General features: G+C 40.4%; 4 protein-coding genes across 4 annotated transcripts; 1 reads left to right on the plus strand and 3 right to left on the minus strand.

Moving 5' to 3' along the window:
• The first annotated feature begins 2,720 nt into the window (after positions 1-2,720).
• Atg6 (Beclin-1-like Atg6) lies at positions 2,721-4,536 on the plus strand. Its single transcript, XM_069126294.1, has 5 exons — positions 2,721-2,901; positions 3,113-3,273; positions 3,333-3,745; positions 3,820-4,308; positions 4,396-4,536. The coding sequence occupies exons 1-5, from the start codon at positions 2,790-2,792 to the stop codon at positions 4,511-4,513; spliced, it is 1,293 nt and encodes a 430-aa protein (XP_068982395.1). The 5' UTR covers positions 2,721-2,789; the 3' UTR covers positions 4,514-4,536.
• Positions 4,537-4,604: 68 nt separating this feature from the next.
• On the minus strand, positions 4,605-5,905 carry LOC138186416 (uridine diphosphate glucose pyrophosphatase NUDT14). Its single transcript, XM_069126295.1, has 3 exons — positions 5,340-5,905; positions 5,008-5,081; positions 4,605-4,840 (listed from the first exon to the last, which is right to left on the minus strand). Exons 1-3 carry the CDS (start codon positions 5,780-5,782, stop codon positions 4,683-4,685), a joined length of 675 nt encoding a protein of 224 aa, XP_068982396.1. The 5' UTR covers positions 5,783-5,905; the 3' UTR covers positions 4,605-4,682.
• A 229-nt stretch (positions 5,906-6,134) lies between these two features.
• Positions 6,135-9,217, minus strand: LOC138186413 (uncharacterized). The gene has a single exon (XM_069126287.1). The coding sequence runs from the start codon at positions 9,183-9,185 to the stop codon at positions 6,135-6,137; it is 3,051 nt and encodes a 1,016-aa protein (XP_068982388.1). The 5' UTR covers positions 9,186-9,217.
• A 254-nt stretch (positions 9,218-9,471) lies between these two features.
• On the minus strand, positions 9,472-10,221 carry LOC138186419 (uncharacterized). The gene has a single exon (XM_069126298.1). The coding sequence runs from the start codon at positions 10,219-10,221 to the stop codon at positions 9,472-9,474; it is 750 nt and encodes a 249-aa protein (XP_068982399.1).
• Between the last annotated feature and the right edge of the window lie 11,391 nt (positions 10,222-21,612).

Here is a 21,612-nt window from a genome sequence, read left to right on the forward strand (position 1 = left end):
AAATCCTAATAATAATAAAATAGAATTAATTGAAGTACAATATTAAAAAATACTCACATCTTTGGATCTTGCAACACAAAGATTGTCGTCACAAAGGACTCATTGGCCCCATGATAGAAGTAGAAACTATACAAAATGTTTACTTTTGATTTTTTCAAAGTTTCGAACACATTTTATTTCTCCATTACTATATTGCTATTGTATATACAAAGATGCTTACTATTTTTGGCTCCTGGAAAGATTAGGTCCTCTTGAGAGAAATACTGATTCTAATACCGAAAGCGAACATTTAAAAGAAATATTTATACAAATCGGCAAACAAACACTGACTCTAATTTCGCGTATGAATTGTAATTGAATTTACAATTATTAAAATGTATTTAAAGAAATTATAAATTTTTTTAAAAAAATTATTAATTATATAATTTATATAATTGAAAATATTATTACGCAGCAAACACTGATTCTACTGACCGCGCAAGATCACAAAAATTCTCTGAAAATAACAAGGACTTAGTAATTCAACGTTTATTTAGAAAAGTATTGCTATTTTTTCTAAAACTATCAGAACTGACTATTATTTATCTTACGAACTAACATAACCAATGTTACAGACACGAATTACGCATTTAAAATAGATATAAATATATAAGAACAGCATAAAGATAACATAACTGATTTCAAAAATTATACTGCACCTGCTTGTTATCGAAGTTTTTAGCGAAACATGTTTTTCAGAAATAAGCTATGTGATATTCTATAAATATTCGACAATGTTCGTGTCTGAGCATTTAAAAGGTTTGTTGATAAAGTATCAGTGGCGATGTTACACTGAAGAATTTACGTGTGAAACGGAGCAAAATAAAAAAGCTATATCGTTTTCGTGTTGTAAAGTAGCAAAATCTATAATGTATAAAAATCTACTGTATTAAACTATTCGCAATTTTACTTTACAATATAGATTGGAACGAAGAAATAATTTAAAATAAAGAAATGATTCAATATTTTCGAAGTATAAAAATGATTTCTTTAACCTTTTCCACTTTCACCTTAACGTTTTGAATGAAATATAAAATTATTTATAATTTAATTATATTATATATAAATTATGTGTTATGAAGAGCATATTTGATATATATGTACATATATCAATTGTATATAAAATATATTACGCGTTTGTTCATTAAAAATAATTATTAATTAAATAATGGTAATTCGTATACGTTATATCTCTTTCCTTTATTACAGTAAATCATGGCGTCAGCAAATCGGTATTCAAAGTCACCGAATTGACTGTTAATTGTCAAGGCGCCCTCTGCATCTTCGAAATAATTTCTGAAATCATCTAATGGGAAAGAAAATCAAAGATTTAAAACAAATGTATAAGAGCGAAATTAATTACACCAAAAAAAAAAAAAGAAAAAGTAGACGAACTCAAATTCTGTCTCAAAACCATATGACAAAAGCTATTGGAAAATAAAAGTATGAAATACGTGCTTAAGGGAAAAGGAACAAGAAACTATACATATACATGTATAACTTCGTGATAACAATATCCAATAAACTATTATATAAACACGTACTTATTAAACAAGGGTAATAATAGACAATAAACAGTAATAGAATATCCAGAAAAATACTATGTTGTCGAAATTCGAAAGTCGAAAGTCGAAAGTCGAAACGGAATAACTCATATTGACACATAAATTTTCGTGAGCAGAGTGATTGTCCGCGTTAGAGTTTCGCCTAGACGATCCCTTATTGAATGGATGGCACGCGACTGCTTTCGCGCAACCGCGCGAAAAATTGAAATATTAACGTCATAAATATTCTCCTAGTCAACGAATTATGGAAGTCTGGGACTAGGAGCGATGACAAATTTTCAATATTTCCCTTTTCCCTCGTTAGAAGATGCATATACGTACATGAGTAAAGGATTTCCTGAAAAAGATCAGAAATATATCCAATATTTTCGTAGTGCATTGTTTAAAATTCAAACAAATGAAATTGAATAATGAACAGAGAAGATAATTAAAGACGATATTCTTTTTGATACGAAATAAAATTATTTATTAGTAGGAAATTGTAATTGTACTTTATACATATGTTTATATTATTTTTTTGTTGCAATGAGATGCAGTATCCAGTAATTTTCTCTCCAACAACACAACCTAATAGTTAAATATAGCATAAAAGATAGCAAGAGAATCTTTCTTTACATTTTTACCAGTTTAATTTACCAATTTCGTACTACTCTAGGAATTACCGCTAGATGACGCGCGTATTTTGTTCCGGCCAGTTCTAATTTTTAGAATAATATTGGAAACGTTGGCTAACCTGGTTACTTAAAGTTCAATAAGCGATATTTTCTTGAAAATTGTTAAATTTATTTTACATTATAATAATATTAAGACAAAAAATTTAAATTAAAAACTATAAAAATATTAATTTTACCTCTTTTATTGTTAAAAGTTAATTTCCTGCTATATTTTTGTACAATAAAAGTTTGTTGTATAAAGTATACGTAATTTGTGTGCTTCTTTTTATGTTTTTCTTAATATAATTTATAATTAATAATTTTCCCCAGCATCTTTTTGTTTTAATTTTATTTGTAAAAATAAAATTCTATAAGCCAAACAGAAAATACACGCAGATACCAGAGTCTCCTTGCGGAAGATTCTAGAAGTAAAATCAGCTGACCCTGTCTTCCAAGCGTCAAATGCGTATTTATAAATAGTGTACCGAGTTCATCGGAAGCCGAAGTTACTTTTCAATAACCAAACATCAAAATGGTTGATATGAAAAGTAATGTGAGTTTTGCGTGTCAACGATGTCTACAACCTCTCAGACTAGATCCAAGTTTTTATCATCTCGGAGAACACACGCTAGCCGAACTTTCACGTAGGTAATTTCTATTTCGAACTATATGACTTTATAAGTTTCATTGCTTATTTTATCTCTATTAAGAAGAAAAATGAGATAACATTTTTTCCCCGTAATAGTATTTTTAAATTATGCTATTCTACGACTTTTTATGATTTATTTATATCTTAAGAGTGATTATATTCATCATCAATATTTCATTTATATTAATTTAATTTAATTAATATAGTTCCCATTCAACAACATGTGGTGGGTGAGCTAGAGCCCCAAAGTGGAAGTATGGAACATTTAGTGCCACCATTCAAATTAACTGAATCTGCAAATGGAACAAATGGATTCATGTTAGTTGGGGACTCTGGGGAAACAGAAAGTTTAAGTCATCATTTAAAGGTATTTAAAATTTATACTACTTAGTTACGAAAAATATTAATGAAATTTATTTGTTGAAGGTACGGGCAACATTGTTTGATATCCTTAGTAGTAGTAGTTGTGCTGATCATCCACTCTGTGATGAATGTACGGATAGTCTTTTATTATTAATGGATCAACAACTGAGAATGACTGAAGGGGAATGGTCAGATTATAATGAGTACTTAAAGAGATTAGAAATAGAGCAACAACATCAGGGTCATGAAGATACAGAAATGGAAAATCTCACAAAAGAATTGCAAGATGTAAAATCTGAAGAAGAAAGAATGATAAGCGAATTAGAGGCATTGAGAAAGGAAGAAATTGCAACCAGAAATGCCATAGCTCAACAAGAAAGGGAAAGGGAAAGGTTACAAAGCGAAGAAGAAAGGTATTGGAAGGAATATTCAAAACACAAAAGAGATCTCATATTAGCAGAAGATGAATACCGTAGGTAATAATGACATGTTGTTGCATTAAATATACCTTTCATATTTCTGTTTCATTAACAATAATAATTTTATTTAGCTTGGAGTGTCAGTTAGCTTATGCTGCTTCACAACTAGAGAGACTGAAGAAAACAAACGTTTTCAATGCTACATTTCATATTTGGCACTCAGGACACTTTGGAACTATAAATTCCTTCCGGTTAGGTAGATTACCAAGTGCACCAGTAGATTGGAGTGAAATAAACGCTGCTTGGGGACAGACCACTTTGCTATTAACAGCTCTTGCTAGAAAAATGAATCTCACATTTAAACGTTTTCGTTTAGTGCCATTTGGTAATCACAGTTATATTGAAGCTTTAGATCAACACAGAGAACTACCATTATATGGAAGTGGAGGATTTAAATTTCTATGGGATACAAAATTTGATGCAGCAATGGTCGCGTTTCTTGATTGCTTGCAACAATTTAAAGAACAAGTGGAAAAAGGAGACAGCGGATTCTGTCTTCCATATAGAATGGATCGTGGAAAGATAGAAGATTCTGCAACAGGAAACTCTTACTCCATCAAGTAACTATTGTTTATATGTATGATTTATATGTATGATTTTTTTAATTATATCTATTTGATGAATGTATTCTATGTTTTGTGTTTCAGAATACAATTTAATTCAGAAGAACAATGGACCAAGGCATTGAAATTTCTGTTAACGAATTTAAAATGGGGTCTTGCTTGGGTTAGTTCCCAATTCACAAAAGACGAGGCTGAACATTAGCTTCATGTTAATTTATGCAAATTCATCCAGTCTTGATACATCTCTCTTACACTCATTTATGTACATACACGTTATTTGTAAATAAACTCAGTTAAAGGATAATCCTTTTATTTAGAGTCCAATCAGTAATACTTATTTTGAACAAGTTTGAAAGATATTTGATTCTAAGTTAAGAACAGTGTTGAGATTTGTTAGCTAAAAACCAGGTGACACCATATAATAAACAAGGTGGACTTCGAACTTCCTTAGAATTGATGTATTCTTTTACTTCTGGGATGCTTAGTTCCACCACTTCGATCAGTTCACCTTCAGATGCAGCACCCCCTCCTTTAATTTGACGAATTACTCAAACTTATAAGGATAAAAGACATAAGATCTTTTCAAAAACATTTTATTGAACATTATAAATTTATTTAAAGCTTGTATCATTATTTCTAATATAATTTAAAAAATAGAGGAATATTGAAAACAAATATATTTATAATTAAGCTTACCAGGATGTGTATGCATCTCATCTGTAACTTCCACATAAAACAGTGTATGTTTGCAGACTGAAGTGGAAACATACCTATAATCAACCCACAATAAAATAAATAACTAAATATAACAAATTACAAATGACATATATTTATTGTTATTACTATTATTATTTTTAATAAAACATTTTCTACATATGGACAAATAAAAAGGTACAGCACATGCGCGTATACAGACACTATGACATTTCACTTATTATTTCTTACATCACGAAATGAAATATTGACAACTCTTTACAACTTACTCAACAAAATTTTAAAATTTCAATAAATGCTTGCCATTAACACACCTGAAAGTAATAACATATTTAAAGGCTTCTGTTGGCACTTCGTATCCACATTCTTCTCTTACTTCATCTTTCGCAATCTCGACAAGTGGTTTATCTTTATCCACAATACCGGCGCAAAGTTCCAAAGTTAAACCCAGTGACGGTGGATATTGTTTAAGATCTACCGGACCTTGTTTCTCCGGAAGAAACGTATAAAAGAACGCTGGGCGATATTGTCGAACAAACACTAGTTTCTTTCGGCTGATGTTGAAGATAATTATACTCACACCATCATGTGCTCTTACCACATCCCAATCTTTCTGTTCGCCATCTTGTTGGTAATGTATCCGAACGGGTCTGATCCACGGTGAATCCGACGGACATTCTGCTATACGCAATTGTTGCACATCGAGTATTCTTCGACGTATATTTTTATTTTGCTTCTCTTGTGCCTTTATATCCATTTCTTACGCGCTATAGAAACTGATTATTCGATTTAATTCAACCGTTTAACTCCCGTCGGTAATATTTCGATGAACATGCGCGCTGAAGACCTGCAGATGCCGCACTCAATACCAAACTGAAATGCGCAGTCTCAAACTTGCATTAGAATAGTTTCGTTCAAGTAACATTTATAAATCATTCCACTATCTGTGCTAGGTAAGATAAGAATATATCAAGCGGTATTAATGTATTCTTTTCAACACTCTGTACCACTGTTCAAAAAGTTTCTATCTATTCTATGCTGTAATCATATCGTACGTTTCAAATTTCACTATTCAATGGTCGGTTTTAGACGAATTCTTTTTAACTCTTTTATGACTCTTTTTTCAACTTCTTTTCCCTCCTAGGTCCTCTTCTAGCCTTTCTCCTAAACTCTTCCGCTTTGTACGCGTCTATAATTTCCTGCTGACGAACCTGGGTATCAACGTGAACAACATCAGGCTTTTTACGATACCTGGTTACAGCTGCGGGAGGAGAGAATTCAATCTCCATATCAGACGCCGTCGAGCTAGACGTGATAGAAGCATCGTCCTTGTTCTTCACGATTTTAAACTGCAACGGTTTCATTGGCTCGGACAAACGAGGCTCGGCAGATGTCTCTTGCCTAATGGGATACATCGTTACATAGTAAGTGCCATCTTTCCTGTGAATATGTAAAGTCGGTGGAGATCCCGATCCTTCATCTTCTCCCTCCATCTTCGATTGCTTCTGCATCGACTGGTAACTCATAGTTCTTCCGGCTCTCTGTCTTCTGGTGCCACTCTTTGGCCGCGAAGGTGCTGATCTCGCGCGTTCTATTATTCTTGTGCGATCAGTTTTTCCACGATCGATTTTTACGCGATCGAGTCTTCCACGATCGGTTCTGCCACGATCGGCTCTTCCACGATCGACTTTTCCTCGATCGGCTCGAGCACGATCAGATCGTTCTATTCCTGCTTTTTCTTCTTCTATTTCATCCATAGAGACATCCTTCGCATCTTGCAACATTTCGTACAAATAGCGGCCAATGGCACCCGGCCTCCAACCAATGCGCGGCTTCAATTTTCCCGCCTTGTCCATCGTGTTCCATAACCAACCCATGTTAGCCGGGACTCTCATGGGTATGTCGATACAGTCTCTGTGACCGAAGTGAATCCCAGGATAATAATCACCGACGAAATAGACGTATCGCATTACTCGTCTGCTGACTGGAAATGCCGGTTGCGAGGTCATAATACCTGATCCAGCTACATAGCGATCACCACCAGGTCCTAGAGATCTTTCTCTTGCACTTCGTCGAGTCACCGTCTTAGCATCATGGTGTTGATCGTGTATCGATGCGTGTACCGTCAGATTGTCCTGCTTCGAGTGCGGACTACGGCGCTTCAAGTCCCGTTTGGATCCTTTCTTCGTTTTACGACGGGCTTTTGGCGCGATAGCGGCGGCACGCTTTACACCGGTCCGCGTCTTAGAAAAGACATGAGTGCTACTCTGGGTCGCGCTACCATTATCTGGTGGCTTCTTTTTCCTCGATTTGCATCTCGGTTCACCGCAAGGACCCACCTCCGAGTCCATCAGCGCGGACGACGTGGCTTCGAGCTCCTTCTGTTTGTCCGTTTTCTCGTCCTTCTTCTCCTCCTTCTTCCTATGTTTTACAGGCGCGGTTGGTAAACCGGCCTCTGGTAAAACAGGTATAGCCTCGCGGACGATTCCCAACCGAGGCGGCACGATTCCTCGTGCAATCGAAGGCGAGTAAGCAACAACGTGAGGACGCATATCGTCCATAGGTTTGATGCTACAGGGAGCGGTGCAAGTAGGAGTCGTTGTCGCTACTGCTGGTTGCGAAGTCCCATGTGGTATCTTCCTCTTCGACGCTAGTCGATCTGGAGGCACGTAGTCTTTGTTGATATCTCTACCAAAATAAGGACTCTCTGATGGATCCATTAAACCGAGTCCTGGCAATCCTGGTACTTTCCCAATGGAATCTACAAAGTCTTGTGCATCTTTGAAAGCTCGAATCAAGCAATCTATCCCCAAACACGGTGATTTCATACATTTAGCAGCTCCTCTAGGAAATTTGGCATCTTTTCCAGGACAAATGCAACCAGGAGTCGTCCCAGTCGACGTTATACGAGGCGTGCAAGCGTCGAAGATGGGAATTACGTCGTTATCTCGAGAAGTTGCTTGTGCCGAAACCATAACCGGGCCACCGGAACAGCTGCAGCTGGACATATCTCTATCCTCGCCGCCACCTTCTAGTCGACTTTCCATATTATGCTTTTCATTGTACCAGGGATGATCAGTATCGTAATTGATCCATCTGAAACTAGACGGATCCAGATAAATCTGCTCTATTTCTCCGCCGCCTTTCAATCTAGTTGGTTTACTAGACGAAGAATCTTGTTTCAGAACGTACAACGCAGACAGGGTATTGTCAACGCAGTAAGTATTGACTAATGGATCCTCCACGCGTTTGTTCTCGTCCTTGAGTAGTATATCGGGATTTCTTAATTTCATGCAGCAAGGATAAGTACAGCCCGATGGACATATCATAGGATGTATCGAACGATCCTTGGGCAAGCAGCTACACGTCGGCTCATCTGGATAGGCTTTGTATATCAGTTCTCGATATTTGGGATCGTTGAGCTTTTCGGCCATTGTTAGAGTCTTAAAAGCGGGATGGTCCATTGGAATACGTGGAGAAGAGTCTGGTCGCTTCAGTAATGATTTATCCAAACCACTTTCATCTTTCGGATCTTTTTCAACCTTTGAACTTTCTGGAAGAATATAAGGACATAGAAATTTTTGAAGTGGTGAGTCCTCCAGCATAAAAGATTTGCCGCTCAGAGAAAATTGCTCGATGATACTGCTTCCAAAACACGATAATCTTAAAACTACGGCTATGTTACCAGACGTTTTCCCACTAGAATCGGTTACATCGAACGAATCTTTTACTGTACATGGCGTAGATAAACCGTTAGTGTCATTTTGTGAAGCAATCACATGCTTACACATGCAAGTAGGCAAAGACACTTTTGCGGTTCCCAAAAAAGCACCATTTTTGTTTGAGCAAGCAACGTCTTTACGATACAGGTCTAAATACATAGGTGACCATCTTAGAGCTCTAATCAGGGAATTAGGAGTCTTGGCGAACAAACACGATTTTCCAAATTTAGAATCTGCAGGTGATTTATTATTATCATTTTCTTTACTTTGAGGGACACTTATCTCATACTCTGGCAGATCGACGAATCTCACGCATACGAGTAAATTATCCTTATTAATGTCTATAATTTCGGGACTTAAAGTCACTTGATCGGCGAACACCTCGAGCATATAGAGCTGTTCCTCTTTCGATTTCGCAATCTTCCTTTTCAGAGCCATTTTCCGTTTTGTCTTGCTCGATGTTCGTTGCACACGGGAATTTAGAAAAGAATCGCGAACCCGCGGGAACTTCTGGAGAGACTAGCCGAAACGCGCCATTAATTTTGTGGTCGTTTTATGGCCAATAAATTTATGTACCTAACCACGCTAGTCGGTCAGTTTTGTATTTAATGTGCCTCTTATGATTACTATGGCAACCCATATTAACAGAATTCCTATATCAGGTGATCATCTTATAAATAATTTCCTTGACGCTCTTAATGCTTAATAACGCTCTTAAAAGCTGTTATCTGGCTCGCCCTCCACCCCCTCCACCTTTTCCCTTTCCTTTTCCTTTCTTCTTTTTTGATGGTTGTTCTTTTGCCTTTCCTTTCAGTTCATCAAGAGTCGTTCTATCCGGATACTCCGAAATATTCTTAGCAACGCCTTCCTGATAACTAGATGGTACTAAGCGTCTAACGCAGAACTCTCTTTCCCGGTCCTTATTCCTAAAGGCGAAGAACTTAGGATGTAGTTCATAGTGAGTCATGATCGAGCTACCGAAACACGACATCCTCATTTCCATTTCCAATGTTCCTGAGGGATTTTCGCCAGGATCCAGCAGATTGAAACTACCTTTTACCTTGAACGGTTTTGGCAGATTTTCTGGATCGTTTTGAGCCATTGCTACTTGATCACATAAACAACCAGGTAACGTTATTTCGGTTTCAGCAATGGGATATGTGTCCCCAAGGCGAAACACACCGACTTTCATCGCAGTTGATTGTAATTCTGCTACCAGGTGTTTCGGTTGCTTGATAAACAGACAACTTCTGCCTATCATGAAGTATAAGGTGCCATCCTCGGTTGGTGGTGGTGGTTTCACCGAGTAAAAGTCGTCTTGCGTAATCTCAAATGTGGGGAAATCAAGAAACGAGACCTTCACCGTAACTGGATATTCACCAATGTCTTTGATTTTACTCTTTGTCAACGTCAACTTGTGAATCAGGATTTCGACCATGTAGATTTGATCGTCGCTACCACCGAAACAGGACATCTTGGAATTGGATGGTGTTGAAAATGATTAGCATCGACAGAAGATCCAGAAGAAGGTAGGATGATATTTTATATGTATGTAATAATTTTCATACCGGGAATTTTTGGAGGTTCAGTACGTCGAGAGTGAATGACGGATCGAATGCGTAACAATCGAATCGCGAGTACGATGTATGATTGATGACATCGGTGAATTTATACATGTATCTATTTATTCCTACAAATTCTCAGCATCATCGAGTTAGCGCGTCGATGGATTATCTCTTACGACAATTTTCTCCAAGGGGAATCTAAACACCGATACACCAATGACTCTCTTCCTATACTTCGCTTCCGTGTCTATAGATATCCCATCATCAGTCTACCGATAAAAATCGCGTCGACGTATAGTCACGTATATCCCATCTAGCATACGCGACCGTACAGCGTCTCTAATTCCATTGGCAGTTATTACTTAGCTCCCACAGTGGTGTATACTTAATCTTGCGCCGTGAAACAGCTTGCCAGAACCGTTACGAAAATCTAAAGGGAAGCCTCGTCGCAAAACCGTCACTTTTTTTTTGCTAGCCGCGTGATAATCCCGCTACTCGGTGTCGTCGAGTATATCCGAAACACCGCGTAATCCCAGGTAGCTCTACACCTTTTACATCCCTATTCTTTCTCATCAGTCCGTGATAATCCGTAATCGCCGCCTGTTCGCGAACAAGCTGACCATTTGCGTCCATTGCAACCTGCAGTCATAGGAACCGCGCGAAAGTTTCCTTTCTCCTCGGAAGCTAAGACTTTCAGAAGATGCCGAAATGTGAAACAACCTTGGAACGATTCGTTCCATTCCGTGGCCGCGGTTTCTGTTCTGGACTTTGGCCACCGAAAGCGACCGACTGGGCTAACGTTAGGACCAGCCGAACACCGAGGGCCGAAGTATGCACTAATTGGTACGGGTGCACGCACGCACACACGTGAAAGAAGACTCGAATCCTACGTAAAGATCGAGGCAACCGGAAAGGGGCGACCCAGTCGTATGGTCGAGGAAGGCTTGTAAAGCGAGAACGGAGAGAGAAGAGATATCGTGAATGCGCCGTCGCCTCTGGTTCGGAAGACGCTCTGGAAGCCGACCAGGCAGAAGTAAAATTCCGGACTGGGCGACACGGTGGCTCGTTAAAATGCTTCTGGGGGTTTCGGGCGCGGGACGCTTCAGGTAATTGGCGATTAGCGATTAAAACGAACGAACATCTCTTTCTCTCTTTCTACACCGTTCAAAATGCGTCGTCTTCTTGTCGCTGCCCTTTTCTTCACTGTCCCCAACCGCGTGGACAGAGTAACGTTCGTATAAAGCGCCTTTTATCGACTCACCTTAGAAAAGGAGAAAAAGAGAGGAGGAAAGAGGTCTCTGTGTAGATTGGCCGATTTTATCTTCTACCTGGCAACGATGACACTCGACCAGGCCGTTTTTGAAGCTTCTTTTCTCTGGTCGCGAGACCAGGGAGACGGAGAATGGCGTCCTTAATCGTGCGACTCGAGGCAACGATGATCACTTTCCGGACGGGATTGGGAGACATTTCTTGCTCGCTTGCCTGAGAATCCAAGCGGGCCACAATCCGCGCGAACGGTTACTGGCATCCGGATGACCGGAAATAAATACCGAACTGGCTGGACACTAATTTGATCGTATTTAGCCTCAAAAGGGGGCTTGTTAAGCCGAAAATTGGTCGCCAGACGTCCACTGTTTTTAATTGCGTTTTATGGCCACGGTTATTAATTTTCATGCTACTTTTTAGAACGGTATTAAAATCCTCATGGTATCGGTTCTGCTATCAGCTTGTTTCCAAAAAAAATAATAGTATTTATTTTTGCATCGGTACAGCAAGTATATGGAGTGTTAAAAAAAGGGTGCTTCGGGTAATATTCTGTCTGTAATATATAAGAGAGCTTGTACAGTATATAAATTGAAGAGTTAATTGGTTCGAAGTAAAAACACATTTTACGCTTCGATAATACAAGTTGCCGAAGTCTTGTTAGGGATTATATAAGATACTCGTTTTCTCTCTTTATAATCTTAAACTTGTGCACGATTTTAAATACGATACCAGGAGAGATTTCGGCGTTTGTTCCGTAATAAATAGCATCATGCCTTTATAAAATTTACACAGAAAGTTCTGCAACACATCGTAAAACAGGATCATAACTTCATATATCCAACAACTTTAAAAACGATAAGTAACAGTTTCCGCAACCATACGATTCGAATTCCTTGACACATTTTAGTCTGTTTCGGAGTCTATAAAGAAATTACACATGATCGCTGTCCTGGTTATAATGTTGACTGCGATTAAATCGTGGTAGAAACCGGAGGACGTGCACGCCTGCTATTTACTCAAGATTCTCGCGGAATTGCTTTTGTTCGCGGCTCGGTATCAACGATCAGAATTATATAGCGAAAACGGCGAGCTCGAGTGAAATTAAATGCCGTGCGGCCACTTAAGGATCGACCATTGTGATTTGCGATTTTTTCCACGGTAGCGGTCTCGAATCCAGTCAGGTTAATTTGCCTTCTCGCCGATAACCGTTATTTCGGTATTGCTCGAAAGCGGTTACCCTTGTCCCGACGTTCGGTATTGAGATTAGTCATCTTGCTAATCCATGATGAGCCTGTACACGCAAACGATTTGCTCATTTATACATACGTGGATAATATACATAGATGATGTTGATCATTATCCTCGAACATATCGATTTTCGATCTGAACACTGTAGGTATGATTTGTACATTCAATACATGTTTATGATTGGTAAGCCAACATTATTTGATTAACATATTGCTACTAATTTTAACATGGGGGATATAATATTATATTAAGGTATTTCAGAAAATATTGCGCACTGCGGAATGTTGTTATAGCGTCTATAGCTAGTTATTTACATGAAGCATATGTAGTTTCTTACATTAATAGAAATTTTTCTTTCTGTTTATATTTCCACTTTTCAGTTAGGAGAATTTTATATATCTAGTATTTTATCGTATTTATCGTATTTCTTACAGAACCTTTATTACATTGCAATGCAGTTAGCAACAGCTTAAACATTTTTGCCTCGATAGTTATTCACGTTCGTTTATTCAATTTATATCTTATAATCTATCGAATCATTTGTCGTCCGATATCCAGCAGTGCATTCATTTATTCAGCATCCAGAGGGACGCGTGGCCTCGAAGCAACTCGTTGAAACCTTGATAGCGCGCGAAACAATCCCACGACATTATTTCCTCTGCAGAGCTCCCCGTTTCCAGTTGTTCTTGGGCTTGCTCGCGCGCGCGCGCCCACCGCTTCTACGTACTTGTTACTGTGCTCGCCGCGGAATACTGTTCCAACTGGTGGGTTCATCGGCAATTTGAATAATTCTCTCTCGAAAGGAACGGTTTCTCATCTCGAATTCGCCTAACGTCCGATGTTTTTGTTGCACCGGTCGGCTCGCTTGCTATTTACCTCGGAATGCGAGTGCTTCTGCTCCACGCCACTTCGTAAATGTTCCATTCCCACGGAGAAAAGTCTGCGAAGCGACTCCCTGGTTCTGCCATCCGATTTCCGTTTTCCAAGTAAAAGTCTCTGAGTGTCCCCATTCAGGGTCCAACTTTCATTAAGACCAACGAACATTTACTTCCTTTATGTAATATCCGTAAATTGACCTAATAGAAGAGTTGTCTACAGAACAATGTAGTGCCTCCTAAAATATCCCAGACAAATGGGGGGAGAAGAACAAAAGGACAGAAGCAAGCTATCGACTCTCCGAATCTGTTTGGCGATCGAAATATCGCGTGCACAAGAGAGTTTCAAGGGAGTCTCTTTGGTTAAATCGATCTACTACGTTGATCTTCAGCGTGAAGAGCCAGGTTCGCAAAACCAGAGAGACCCTCTTCTCCGATTTTCGATGATCTAGATCTGGGTAGCACCAGGAAGCCAGGACCGAAGGCAAAATTACCGGTGCCAGTGGAAGGAGGCCTCGTTCGCTCGCCTCCAGAGGTCAGAGGGCGATAGCGGTACCTTCTTCAGAGCCAAGGAAGGCCTCATCCTCCACGTCCTACCACCTATCGTGCTAGTATGCATTGCACGCTCCAGTACGAACGTTCCTCGAGCTCGTGCTCGCGCGCATCCATATACACATGCACATGCAGATTCTTCTGCACACAAGTACAGACAGAACACACGGACCTGTTCATAGAGCAGGAGAAAAGTGGTCGTGCAACGAATGCTAAAGGATGACCGGCGGCGGCGAACCAACTGTGCTGGAATAGAGGGCAGGGAAGAAGGAGCGAGGGGGATGGGAGATGCCGGAGAACAAGGAAGAATCAACCGGGAGGATATTAGAAGGCACTCTCCCGCGGCGCTAGACGAAATTTGTCAAACAACCCAGCGGACCCCAATTTGTTCTGCTGCGTGTCTTTACCACGATGAAAGAGCCGTAGGTGGTTCTCTGAGAACCTTTCGCTGCACGATCAGTGGATGGTCGTTATCGTTGCTACCAATGATCTTATTAGGTTATTAAAAGCTCGAGAATTAATATCGTGTCTCTAACTCGTTCGATACATTTATAAATCTTCCGATACCGATTGGTTCCTTTGTTCTGTACAAAAAGACAAGTGCTACCGTGAAACGAATTAAGAATCAATGTCGAAGTCCACGTCATGTACCTATTATTATCGCACACCGTTTAAGCAAGATCCGAGTAGCTTGATTAAAATCATGACGTTATCAAGCGCAATTAGGCGACGAAAATAATGTTAATCAAGGGAATATCATACATACGGACGTATACATATACATACAAAGGAAGATACGGAGGGCGTAACGCGCCATGTTATTTCAATTTGCATGGTGGCGGGTAATCGCGTTCCCAGAACTAATTTAGCCGTATCGGACGGGGGACACGGTCCGTGATCGTAAGCCAGATAACGTTGCAGATGATTATCGGACGGCGCAATTTCTTGCTCGCCGGAAACCGTAAGTAAACGCGCTAAGCCGCGCGTCAGATGGCCGCTACAAATTAACAGCCAGTTATTTACCGCTTGACACTGTTCAACGTCATAAACCTCAGCCCGCTACCATTCTAGACGTTCCCCGCTGTACTTCATTGTATGGTAATCCTTCACGAAATGTGGAGAGTAAAAAGAAGAGTAAAAAAGTGGGAGAAATCGTTATGCAATTCTCACCGAGTTGTTCTCTCTGACTGTTGGATCCATTCATATACAGTAGTCGTAGAAAGAGCAACGCTACGACGTGTGTAGGATATATCCATCTGGAGATAACACTTCTAGCTCATTCGATTGCGTCACAAATTAACAGAATTAATGAGCAAAGCCGCGACCGTGACTCGTGACAGCAGTCACTACAGTATTCGAGAGATGAAAGGATGATCGCATTAACCCCGACGTTTGTTTTACGACGATCTCTCGTGACCGGTTAACTCGGACGTGTAACAATCATCTTCGTCGGAACGCTCGAAAAAAGTTATCGGCGAAATGAATTGGGCAGTTTTTATCTCAAGGTCAATTCGTTCAGCCTCGCCTCTAAAGGGAAATTTTGGTCGGCCGCTGAAGACACGGAGGTGAACGAACTCTATAGGTTCCCTGATATTTTTCCAGAAATTTTAATTGGACTATCGGCTGTAGTGAAAGAAATGTACAGGGAAAAATCGAACAATCTTGCCAAGAAATCATTGCAATCGCTGTAACATGCTGTCAAGTACGATTGTTTAGGACAGAGAATGGTATTGGAATAACTGTTCAATCCAAAGAAAGGCGGATAGAAAATGTTTGAATTTCTTTTAGGCGGTTTGGCGTCATTCGATACCACAAATCCGTTTTTACCACGGCGATCCAATTGATTCCTGGAAGGTAACTGTTATGATTTCCACTCGTTGTTACCGTGCTTCTTCAGCAGAGAAGCGTCGCGTTTCTTTTCGTACCTTCGAAAGAATATCGAGAAGATGATTATTTGCTTCACCAACGATAGCTAGTATCAATTCTTTCGACTTTGAGCTTCCTTGCTTTGAGCTTCCTCGTATTGAGAGACCTTTCGATCCTCGACAGCCAACGAGATTTCAAGGATCTCGTAATGAAATTAACACTTTTTGCATACGAACACTTTTTCCAGAAACCAAGGACTTCCGTTCAACGATCGTTTGAGTTTCTCGCGTAAATATAATACGTTCTAGAAATTATGCGGCCGCACCGGGCCGTGTATGCACGTGCAGCTCGCGTTTAAATCGTGTAACCTATCGGAAAAGATCGTTACCAGGAACCATAAGAGCTCCAGCCACGTCGGCACGAGACACGGGATGAATCTTCAAGAACCGGGTTAGCAACGACCGTTGAGCGGCCGGTGAAGTGCAAGTCGGGATCCAGAGACGAGAGGCAGTTTGCCAGAGAAAACGGCCGAGCACCCACTTCGAGAACCTCTAAAACACTTTAAAGGGGAATGAAACTAGTCGTAAGGGAATATAGACTATCGTTGCCAGCGTAACCACAATGGTGCAAGTCTTGGAAACGGCACCACCGACTGGGCCTCAGCCATGGAATACCTTATCCATTAGACTATTATTTAGACAATGTCTTAAAGGCCGGTGCCTCGAACGGCCACAGCCTGTAACTTCGCCTGCGGGCAACTTGTAATTTGAAAATTACCGCGGTACCCTTCAGCCGCGTCAAATTAATATATCCGATGCGTTCGGATTATTTGAAGAAATTGCGGTCGGGCTGGCTACAGACGAAGCGTATTCTCGCGCGTTTTCAAGCTCGTTACGCAACGATAACGGAGCTCGTCGATGGATACGTACGTTCGTCGATGACACGACGTATTCCTACGGAGATACAGTTAGGAAGTAGTAGCGGAGCTGATGACAAAAATCGTATCGCGCAGCGTCATGAATTCCTCTGTCCGCGGCTGGCAGAAAGTTAATTACAGCCGCAAGTGTTTCCCCTAACGAGGCAACAGCGACGAAGCACAAGTAAAGTCGAAGTACGGTGCCGGTAGCTAAGAAATTCACGTAATCCTGTGCGTTCGTCGATGAACGCGCGATTAAATTCCGGTTACTGAATAGAAGTAGAACGTAGGTTAATCGTAGTCAGGAGAAATTAAGTGGCTTGACCGGGTACCTGATTCCTACGGTGGAACGATCGATTCTTCTCTCTCCGCGGAGTTATACCATTCGTCGCGTAGGACTCTACACGTTCCCGCATGATTAAGCTCTTCCGATCGCGGAGGTCGTGATCACGAGTCGCTCGATCTATGTATGCGCTCGCCTCGAAAATCAGGGCAAGCTACTTCTTCTCGCGGGAACGTCGCGGGAACTTACGTCGACATCTACCTCACGAACAGTATATCGTCCTCCTCTCTTATATTCCCAAGAACCCGTTCTTTGCCGCGATGTCAACCTCCGATCCGAACCTCCTAACCGCCGATAACCCAAATCTATCCGGATAGCCGCGAGAGATGCATCTATCCAGCGGGTGAAGTTAAACCGTCGGGAACTCCCATTGGTCATCGTCTTGGGTTTTACTAACGAGAATGACTAAGAATAGACGACTACGAAGGATCCTGGACAGTTGAGATGAGACGCGAGGAGAGGCAACGAGACGCCGCCGCGCCGCCGGAGTGAAGCCGGAGTGAAGCCGGAGAAGAGCGAGTAGGCAAAGGGAGCCGGGTTAGGTAAAGCACAAAGGTAAGAGAGAAGGGAGGTAAAAATGTTTGGAGAAAAAGAAAAAGCGGGAAGATAGGAAAGAGAGGAAGACGGAGAAAGATGAAGTGAGGTGAAGGAGGCGAAGGAGGCAAGAGGAGAACGAACAGGGGGCGGGAAGGGAAGAGGGAGTGGACCACGTTGAGGTCGCGACCCGTAGCCCGCAGGCCTCAGTGAAAGGCCCAACGGCGATCCGCATCCGCGGGGCCCTGAGCAATCGAGACAGGCAACCTCACGAGAGACCAAGCGAAACCGAGACGAACGGCGAGCCCTGTGCTGAGGCACCGTGAGCCGTTTCTTAAGATCGCGTTCTTCTTAGCGAGCCCACTGCCATTATGGCGCACTTAAAGTGGCAATCGTGTGGAAGGCAGCACCGCCGCGCAATAGCCACGAGTTGCGCAACCTTCGGTGACCCCACCCTGTGAAACCACATCGTGAATCGAGTCCTATGAAGAAGCAAGTGGTTCTATGTTCGATAACTAATAAATTGCTGATAACTGGATGGCGACGAGTGGCTGGCTACGTTGTACAGGAGATTTGTAATAGGGACGATATGGATGATTAATGTATTTGAGAAAAGAGGGAGAGTTGTTTGTAAATTTAGTAGCAGCGATTGTTAGTAGCAGAATTATTTTTCAGCATTTTGTAATTACAAGGGAACAGATATGATTAGTGGTATTACTATAACATCTAATTTATGTAATTGTGCTTCAACTTAAGTAAGCTTCTACTTCCTGTCTTCATTGTAGTAATTATACAGCAAAAAATATAGAAGATAGCAACAAAGTAGTATAGCCGACTAGCGAAAGACTAATTTATTTCCGAAATATGGCGTTTCGTTATTTAACATAAGTATTTTTAAAAATGTTTCGATATTATTTTATATATAATGTAAAGTTTTGTAGGATAAGTAAGTCGACAAGGTATCTCAGCAACGAAGTACTAATTTATTTTCTAAACGTAGAATCTATATTTTATCACCTAAGGTTAAAGTTCCCATAAAAATAATAGCATTCTCCAACGTCGTTTTGCATAGAGTGTTCATTTCTTGCACAGACAACCCTAGTTCTTCATAGCAGTCAAGTCTCTCCCGGTGGCTGAGGGTCCGAACAATCACGAATACAGCTCTGATCGAACGATAATTGGATAGATTACGCGGAACCTCCTCCAACTCCGATAGCATCTCGTTTATGCGCCCGTTTTATGTGTTATACAGTCCGTGGTCCTCCGCACCGTGTACTTGACTACAATACGTTCACAGTACCAGTGTCTACAAACACGGTACGGTGGTCAGTGTGAGAACATTTTTGCTTGTTGCTAATGCTTAAGAACCATAGAGAATGATCGCATTGCCTCCTTAACTTCCGACTCAGTCCGCTGCTGTATTTGGCACTTGTACTTTCTCATTCACTTTTAAACATTCTTGATTTATTATATATTCTTTTACAAAAAAAAATAGCTCGATATTCTATATTAATTTTCTCAAAAATAACTAGGTCGCCTTTTGTTCAACACGCAAGTTTCATTAAAAAGTTTCGAGTGAAAGATTTTCTTAGAATTAATTACTTCCTCGGATATTTTCTTTATCTCGTTTGATATAAACTGCAATATTTTTAAACTAATATGCACATTACCATTATATCATTATTATTAAGTTTGCAAAAAGTGGCACTTCAGTGTAATATATGCCTGAAACATGGTTAAAAATAGTTGGAACGAGATTCTTCAAGTAACTCGCGCGAAATGGTAATTCTAATAGCGATAAGGAAGCCAGCGGTTTCGCTGCATCCAAGTCAGGACTCGTGAAAACGTGGAGGAGGCGTGATCACGCGATCGCATAAAATTTCAGACGCCGTATCCTACGATTTAGACGCGGCTGTCTACCACGGCCATGTATCTTCGTGGAACTCTAGAAACTTCATCGTTCCTATTTTCACAGTCGACGTATCCCCGATCAGTACGCGTTTCTAAAACCATGACAGAAAAGAGAAAGAAGTTTAAAGTACGAATCAACGATTCCAGGACGATATGATCAAGGTGGACTTACATAATCTGAAACAGACCGTTCTTTCTCGTTCGAGTAAGCTATTTATTTCCACGCGTCTACGATAAAATCAAGGTGGCGCGGACTCGATCATGCGAACGAATGAATGCGTGCAAGAAAAGCAGATCTCAGTGAAAAAGCAGGGATTATTTGCCAGAGGCTCGATAACAACGCGATCACTGATTCTCGATCGATTTTTATCTATTGATCCCATGTACAACGACTCCCTATATCTTTAATTATACGATATCAACGACATTAATTAGGACATGTAAAGTGATAATTATAGGGTATCTGACGTTTGACAGACTGTGCATACTCGAGAAGAGATCGAAGTTTGCTACCGGACGTTCGATAGATTGGTATAATCGATTCTCACCTTTGGATCTAATTCTTGGTTGTTCGAAGTGTGATACGATTTAATCGGTGGTTTCAATTACACGACGGCGTTAGCTTTTAATTAGTGCCGCTGAAGATGTGGAGTGAAAGATAGCGTAAGGTACTGGTAGCTCTATTATAGCTACATAATTCGATCAGTACTGTTGGAGTAGCTTTGAATCAAAACAACATTTGGTCTGGAATATACACCCATGTATAGGATACAGAAAAGATATAGGATGACAGAGATAGAATTTAGTGGGGCAGCATTTAGTAGGGATCATACGGAACATATAACAACTGGTTATATCTTGCTCGGCGCAACTAGGGCATCGATCGGACGGTTTAATATCGAATCGTTCAAAAACATCTCAACTTGCGAAATGTTTATTTCTACTTGGCTTGAGTTATAGTTCGACACGCGAGGCGATCGATCAAGCAACCGTATCGTCGATTTGCTAGAAGAATAACACAACTAATTGTAAGAAAAATAAACTTACAGGGAAACTGGGTTGGAATATAAAGTTTGTTAATTATTCAACTATTTAGCAATTAAAAATTTTTTTTTAACAGTGTAGCTAATAGTGGTTGAATTTTGGTATTAAAGAAAGAGTTAAATCCGCTCTATTTTAGGTTATAACATTGTTCTTATTAAAGAACATAATTTTATTAGGAAAACACGAGTATTATTGTTGTACTAATACATAGTTCACTTTTACAATTTTTTGCTGATATCATAAAATTGACTTTGCATGTCTTCTAACAAGCCAAGAATATAACTTTTGGATCGTTCAACGAAACTTTTTTTTCCCGATCATTCTTTCTTTCTTAGTAAGCAGTAGTGTTTCGGTGGTTTGCCGCGAAATCGTGTAAAGTGGAACGATCGACGGTCGTAGACACACGTAAGAGAAAAAGGAGCAACGGACGAAAAAGCGATAAGAACCGCCACGATTCTAGCCGAGCGAGGAGCCAGCGTGCTGACTGTGGGAAAACGATCGACTCCGGCAAAAGAAGGTCCGTAGACGTTGTAAAAAGCGTTAAACTCGTGATTAGGCGCGGATTCGCGCATGCCCTTGCCCGCGATTCTTCTTTGTATCCCGATATTCTGCAGCCCGTAGTTTCTTTTTCTCTCCGTTTTTGGCGATCGCCCCCGAGATAGTTGATACACTCGATCCTACCCTAGCACGTGTACGATCAACGTTGTCGCCGTGAAAAAGAAGCTGAGGTTAAGGAACGATTTTC

The sequence above is a fragment of the Bombus flavifrons genome, chromosome 13 (assembly GCF_040668555.2).
Source record: "Bombus flavifrons isolate JBK064 chromosome 13, iyBomFlav1_principal, whole genome shotgun sequence".
Classification (NCBI taxonomy): Eukaryota; Metazoa; Arthropoda; class Insecta; order Hymenoptera; family Apidae; genus Bombus; species Bombus flavifrons.